This window comes from Pterocles gutturalis, unplaced genomic scaffold, assembly GCF_000699245.1.
Source record: "Pterocles gutturalis isolate BGI_N339 unplaced genomic scaffold, ASM69924v1 scaffold3408, whole genome shotgun sequence".
Taxonomy (NCBI): Eukaryota; Metazoa; Chordata; class Aves; order Pterocliformes; family Pteroclidae; genus Pterocles; species Pterocles gutturalis.
Window position 1 is genome coordinate 63172 of NW_010122777.1, and position 7230 is coordinate 70401.

The following is a 7230-nucleotide window of genomic DNA, read 5'->3' on the forward strand; positions in this document are numbered from 1 at the left end:
GAATTGCTCACCTTTCCTCCTGTGCCATGCACTTTGTGTGTAATTTTGTTCCCTCTCCTTTGTGACTGCTTGTGTGCACACTCATTTGTCACATCACTTTTCCCCGAGTAATGCGTATTTTCTTTTCCACGCTGTGCTGTGTATAAGCTTACGCTCCTCCCAGCCCTTACCACAACCTGTTGCCTCTTCTTTCCTGCTGGCCACAGAGCACAGTGATGAGTGGTGTGATTTTTGGTTTTCCTGCTGTCTACAGAGGGACTCTGGATGTTCACATCAGTGTTGCTGGTTCCCTCTTTAGCGGGTATGGTAGGGTAGAAACTCTGCTCTATCTCTAGAGTCTTAATAATCTTTGCTGGGTGGTGGACATTCCAGAATTGCCAGTTAACTCTAATAATCGGCTTTCAAAGAAGGGGGATACTCAGCGTCTGTTATTGCTTAGATGTAACTTCTTTATCTGAGTTTTAAAGTTAAAAGAGTAAATTCACTCTATCAAAGTAATAGTTGCACTTTCAGCTGCAATATTTATAACAGTAGAAGAAAATCTAAGATTATTGTAAACAGTTATTTTTAATTATTAAGTTTGTTTTTATCTCCTCCAGCGTTACAACATGCAGGGGGCTGGAAGGCTCACAGTTTAGCCCCATGGCAGGGTTAGTTTAAAACACTTCCCCCACCCCCATTTTTTTTAAAATAGTTGTTTTAGTCTGTGGAGAACCACAGCACTGAACTTTTCTGCTCTCCCTTCAACTGTGTTACTTCAGCTTGATCTCTCTTTTCTGTTGTAACCAGAGTTTTTCCTGCTTCTCCTATTTTGTCTGTATATTTCCAGTAACTGAGAGACAAAGGAGTGCTTTTTCTTTTCCCTTCTTTTTGGATGTCTCATTACTACCTTCTTTCTCCTTAGTTTTTCTTAGTTGACATTTCCATTGAGTCCCTTAATTGTAATTTTTTTTTTAAGTTGTAATCTGGTTCTTCCTTTTTAAAATCTTCTTGATGAAGTATTACAAGTTGAATACAATGAGAAGAATAGATTATATCTTCAATTTGAAATTCATGGTCTGTCTCAGTGGAGATAGCTCGGTCTCCCTCAGTGACATATCAATCAGATGACAGTTGGCATTAAGGACATTTTTCTACATTAACTTCACCTCCTCCCATTATTTCTGGGTGTTCTACTGTCACACTTATGCACTTGCTCTCCCTGGAAGAGAAATTGTGAGTACTCACTCTTTTTTCATTCAGCTGCCTGTGACCACTCCTGTGCATGCACATGCACTCATGCACACTCAAACGTTTTCCTTTACAGCCCTGAAGAAATTATGTGTAGGCACTTGTGGCTGCTTTTGCTCCCTCTAAACCTAAAAAAAAAAAAAAAGCATGCAGCATTTCAGCATTTTTTCCTCTTCTTTTTACAGGTACTTTATTAAACACGTATCTGTTTTTTCTTCTCCAAAACAGCTCATAAATCCAATAAACACACATGCCTTTGGTTTGGTTTGGGTTTTTTTGCCTCTCTGATCCCAGTAGTATGTGGTGTGCAGTCGTCTGTCCTTTCTTTCCTTCCTCTGATGTTTCCTGTGCCGCCATCCTGCCCTGACAACCAGCTGTGCATGTCCTTGCACTTCCCCCACCCAGAAACCAGCTTCGTGTGCCCTCCTGCTCTCCTTCTTCTCGTCATCGATCTGTGGGCTTTGCGTGAGACCCCTGACGTGGGCATGTTCTCTGGTGTTTGCAAGGTGCCCACGTCTGCGTTTGACTGTGTATGCCCATTTTATTCCAAGCTTTTTGGTTTCCCATTAGAAAAAGTAATGCCCATTTGGCGATTCTGTTCCTTTTTTAAGGCATTTTAAGTTGTATCCTTTATGTTGTCCAGTTGCTGATAGTGGCTTCTCCTATTGCCGTTGTCCCATTTTTTCTCACTTCTCCAGCTTGTGTATTTCTCCTGAGCAAAATCTCATGCTTGCGTGTGTTTGGGGTTTTGGTGGTGTTTGTCCGTCCGTCCTTCCTTCCCTCCTTCCTTCCTTCCTTCCCCCCCTCCCTCCCTCCCTCTCTTTCTTTTTCTTTCTTTCATTCTTTCCTTTTGTGCCCACAGCAAGTCCTGCAGTCTCTTTTCCCTGTTCCAAAGTGGAAAAAAGTTAATAAACCTTGCCTTCACCGCCTTTGTTCTGGTGACAAAGCACACGCTTCCATTCTCTCCTCAAACATACCTGGCTGCTTGCGCTCTTTAGGACAAACTCTGTTTTTCACATGCCGTATCAGTGTCTGCATGTAGACAGCTTGTGTACAGGAGGCAAGTGTGAGTTCTTGTGGCTTGCTGATGAAAGAACAGAGGAGTTCTGCATTATTTCTCTGAAAGAGAGGTTGGAAAATGACAGAGATGCACCATTTCTTACGCCCATCTCTACCACAAAGACACTGAAAAGTCTCTTTGCTTTATTTATCTTTATCCACAGAAATTATCCCTATGCTTGCATTTTCTGTCTCTCTCCCAGCAAAAAAATACTACGCTTTCCTTTCTGTGCAGATAACTTATAGATGTGTGAGCTTTCTTTCTCACCTGCTTCATTGACAAAACCAAAGCCGTTTCTTTCCTTGGGACAACACATTCCAAATACAGATTCTTTTTGTCTCCCATAAGAGATTCCTTCCACACCTGTTTCCTCTACCAAACTGTACACATTCTTCCTTTTCTACCCTCTCTGTTAAATATATAAAAGTACTTCCAGATGCTTTCCCTGACGTGTAGCTGCTGCCTTTTCTCCCTGTTCCCGTTGTACGCTGTCCTCCCTCATTCCTTCTTCCCAATGGTCCCCGTGCTCTCAGATCTCCTCTCGAGCCCTTCTTTCTCTCTCGATTCCGCCCGTGTGTTACAGGTGAGCTCCTCGGGGGCTGCAGCCCGGGATGGCCGTCTGAAGGTGGGAATGCGGATCCTGGAGGTGAACCATCAGAGTTTGCTGGGGATGACGCACACGGAAGCGGTGCAGATACTCCGGAGCGTGGGGGACGTGCTCCTCGTGCTGGTGTGCGATGGCTTTGATCCCAAGGCTGCGGCTGCCATTGAGGTGAGAATGCAGCGTGGGGTGCCCGTGGAGTGATGAGTGCCACAAGGGTCCCACCTCTTTCTTCGTAGAAGATTGCTGGATTTTTCCAACCTTTTGCTGTAGAATTTTTTTTATTTTTTTGAGGTCCCAGATTTTGAAGTTTGGTCTCCTGCCACTGGAGGTGGCTGCCAGTTCCTAAAAGCAGTAGTTTCTCAAGACTGTCTGTCTTCTGCTGATTGCAGAACTGTTTCACAGTATCACTGCACTGGTTAGAAATGCAGTTTTCAAGCTAATTTTCACCAGGCTGTTTATGCCTATTTTTTCTTGTGTCAATGTTATATTAAAGTCAGTTGTCTGTTTATTGGTGTTTGCCTTTCCCCACGAGGAGACGCTTACCCATGGTAGTCCTGTGCCTTCTCAGCTTTCTTTTCTCAAGGCTTAGCAAGTAAGCCTTTTTAATTCTTCACTAGAATATGTACCCAATCCCTGCTCACCTTATCCTCGTTCTGTACCTGTTTCAATTTAAATCCATCTTTCTTAGACCTCAAGGTCCTTGAGTAATTGACAGCTGAAATAAGATTTCAAGTTGTGAAAGAGTTCTGCCTCGGATCATCTTGATAACTCTGTATCTGGGAGCCCAGGACATGGAATTTTTTGTACAGCAGCCTGTGGGCTTCCACCACATTTTATTGCCTTTTTACTTTGTAGATGTCCCCAGGAATTATTGCAAACCCTTTTGCTGCTGGTATTGGGCGCAAGAATAGCCTGGAAAGTATCTCTTCTATTGATCGGGATTTAAGCCCTGAGGAACTGGAGATCCTACAGAAGGTGGGTGTTCTGGCTACAACTGGGAGAATGTTATGGAGTGGAAAAAGTTTCTGAAAATCTCTAGTGGCTCCCTTGGTGAGAGGAATCTGCATCATGATGGGTAGTGGACTTCTTTTTCATGGGATCAGCCGGTTCCAGCACTTTCATCAGGAATGCGCTAGGATGGGACTCTCAAATCTTCCTGAGGCTACAGGTGCTCCAGATGGGGAGAGAGCACTGGGTGAAGCGGCTTTAACTTTGGTTTCTCGTAGGAGATGGAAATGGTGAGAGAAGCAACTCAGTGGGAGAGAGAAGAAATGGAGAAAGTGGTGAGAGATCTTTCATGTAGCAGAATCTCTTCTTGACAGAGGTTCTGCCAAGGCTGTGAGCCCCAAGGACAATGCCCCAGATGTTCCCATCTCTGCCCAGATGTTCACACCACAGGGGCTTTGGGCGTTCTCTCTCTGTAGAGCACCACTTCGTTACTCCAGCTGCTTTTTGCCGTAGCTCCCTGTCTGCCTCCTTGGTGGTACTCTTCTGTTATTTACAGAGCTCGTCTTTGTTACCTGCTCGTAGTTTCTGGCCAAGCTGCAACTTTGAGAAAAATGACCCATTGGCTTGGACGTCCCACGTGCAATCAGTTCTCTCTGTACAGCACTCCATGACTTGACAGAGCTTTTATGAGCAAAGATGAGAACACACAGCTCAAAGCTGCCCTGAATTTGGAGAAGTAGCACTGTTAATCAGTGGCAAGTTTGTGCTCCTCAGTTTACTTGATGATTTTTCTGATTGGTTATGAGAATTTTGTATTTCTGCCCACAATTTCAGCCTTTCAGAAAAATGCATTAGCAGAGTGAAACCCCTCAAGGACTTGGCTTTTCTCGTTATCCCTCTTAAACCAGTAATTTATTCAGTCAGGTTCTCTTGGAAGAGGAGGGAAAGTTGAATTCTTCTTTACTGTCAGTTAGAAATCTGCCCTCCTGGCAGACAAGCACGTGGACCTTTTGCAGGTGTTTCTTCAGGATTCCAGTGTAGGGACACCTGCTGTTTCTCTAGGTTCTTTGTCATTGTCATCACTCAGATTTCTTTACATTCGCTACCCCACAAGACTGTAGTTACGTTGGCAATTCTGGATGGAGGTGATCTTTATAATTCAGTGAACACTTGCTATTTTACTTGTTTTGGAAAAAATGGTCAATGTTTTGGTTAGACAATGGCACAGACTGTAAGAGGACAGAGCAATTAATGAGAGAATGACCTTACGACCTTTCAGGCATGCGGTGTGTGTAACCATTACATATACATCTATAGATATATATCATTTATATAATGCTGCTCTGCCTTCTGTCAGTGACTGCAGTGGTTTTGCAGGGCAGGGTTTGATGAAAGGCTGGGGTGCAGAGACAAGAGGAGTTCAGGGTGTTGCAGGCTCCCTTTGGAAGCTTTGCTTTATCTCTGCTGGCCTGCAGCTCAGGTTGGTGTCAGCATGTGCAGGAACGGGACAAGGCATTTCTGTCCTAAGAGTTTGCAGAGTGTTCTGAGGGTGTTTGAGATCCGTACTCAGGTGGGAATTCTTCCAGTGGGATGACCTCTGCAGGTCACTTGGTTCAGTTTAGAGCAGAGCCAATTTGGATCAAATTTAGGTTTTTCCTATAAAATATTTTGTTCCTTGGCTAGGAAGGAACTGACAGTGGTTTGTTGTGGTTTCAGAAAACCTGATGTCACAGTGTTACTCTTACAGCAAAGGGTATTCCTGTCCATTTTATGTTGGCGGCATATGGATTTGGGTTATTATCAGCATTTCTAACACCTCTGGATAAACCAAGAGCAAGTCCAGCCCCAAATCCATGCTGGTCTGCCTGAGCAGGTTACATTAGTTCAGTCTTAGGTAGATAAAGGCTTTTCCTAAATTTATGCTGAGAAATACCCCAGAGACTTCGTCAAAAAAAACCCAAAAAACAGAAAAACCTTTATGATTGGTGATGTAGCCTTGGCCATACCTCATTTTTAAAAGTGCTGACAGTATTATGACAGTTGTTTATGGAGAACTTGAAATTTTATTGAAATAGTTAATTTAAAAGAAGAAAACTTAGAAATAGCTAGTAATTCAGCCATCAGCAATATTTCAAAACAATGGTGGGCATCTTACAAAAAATATTGTTTTTCCTGGAGGGTGAATGATGCACAGTAATCGTGGTTCATCTTTCATGGATGTTACTTTTGACAGATTTTAAAGCAATATTCTAAGGTTGCAGTTATGTGTATTTAAGGACTCCTAAGGTCTATATTCCCATATACAGCCTTTTCTCTCACTACATTGTGGCTTGGTATAAATCCAACATTGTCTGTCCCAACCTCTGAAGAGCTGATAAGTGTGCCTGTAGCCTCGATGACCAGCAGAGACCAAGACTCCCCTCCAGAATTGCCTGTGCCTTTAAAAGATTTAATTTTTTTGGTGCCCCTTCCACTAAGGTGCTAGGAGGAGGTAGCAGTGGATGCTGCTCTGATGTCTTGGGATCCATGGCCTGAGACCCAAGAGCAAAGACACATTTTTCTGCTGATGACTTTTAGCATGACCTTGAAACTGGAGTTCTGTCTCTAACACTGGTTTGGATGATTAAATTCACAGCAGTCATGGAGCCTCTGTATTTCTCAGATGCCTTCCACCTCCCATCCTTCCAGCCTTGGGACTTGTGGACCACCTGGTTGCTGCTGTTTGGGAGGAGCAATCAGGAAGGTTGTGATACACGACAGAACAGAAGAATGATGCTGCTTTTGTCCGCAGCCTTTACTCTGCAGCATAGGTGCTGGGCAAAAAGTCCCAAAAGTACAAATGCTCAGAAGTCGTTCTTTAAGACAAGTAACGTATCACTACCTTCCTCTTGCAGCTTGGAAGCAAGCCTGTAGCTGGGGCTTGTGAGATTAGTCACAGGTCACTCCTACAGTATTCCTGCGCTGAGTGATGGGGAGCTGACCGGCGGGTTTTCAGCCCTGCCTTGTGCTTACACAGTTTTGGTCTCTGTAGTCCTTTGGCTGTGCTGCTGTTAACAAGCACGTGGCTTTTTGGGTCTTTTTCCGTAGCAACAGCTATGTCTGTGCTCTGCAGATCTGTTTCCAGTCCCTTCCAGCCTCTCCCGTCTGTGCTCTGTCAAGATGTCTCTTCTAGCAAGAAGCATCTTCTCCTTCCCCGTGGTGATGGTGCCTGGGGGGGAGGCTTTAGCTCCCTTCCCTTGTCCCCAGGATCGACCCTGCTGAGGGTCTCAGAGACATCTGCTCTCTGCACCTCACCGGGTGACTCCCTGGTTTGTGCTGTACGGGGTGTCTGTCTGTTCCTGTCCGTTTTGCTGGCCATAACTGAGCTGATGCAGAATTCCAGCTCCTC

General features: G+C 44.4%; 1 protein-coding gene across 1 annotated transcript in view; it reads left to right on the forward strand.

The window, feature by feature from the left end:
• SCRIB (scribbled planar cell polarity protein) overlaps positions 1–7230 on the forward strand; it is a gene marked incomplete at both ends in the record, with an annotated part of 59916 nt that overhangs the window by 51630 nt on the left and 1056 nt on the right. Inside the window, 3 exons of the mRNA XM_010077620.1 lie at positions 2874–3062; positions 3750–3869; positions 4121–4177. Coding sequence (XP_010075922.1) covers positions 2874–3062; positions 3750–3869; positions 4121–4177 — 366 coding nt within the window. The remainder of the gene's footprint in view (positions 1–2873; positions 3063–3749; positions 3870–4120; positions 4178–7230) is intronic.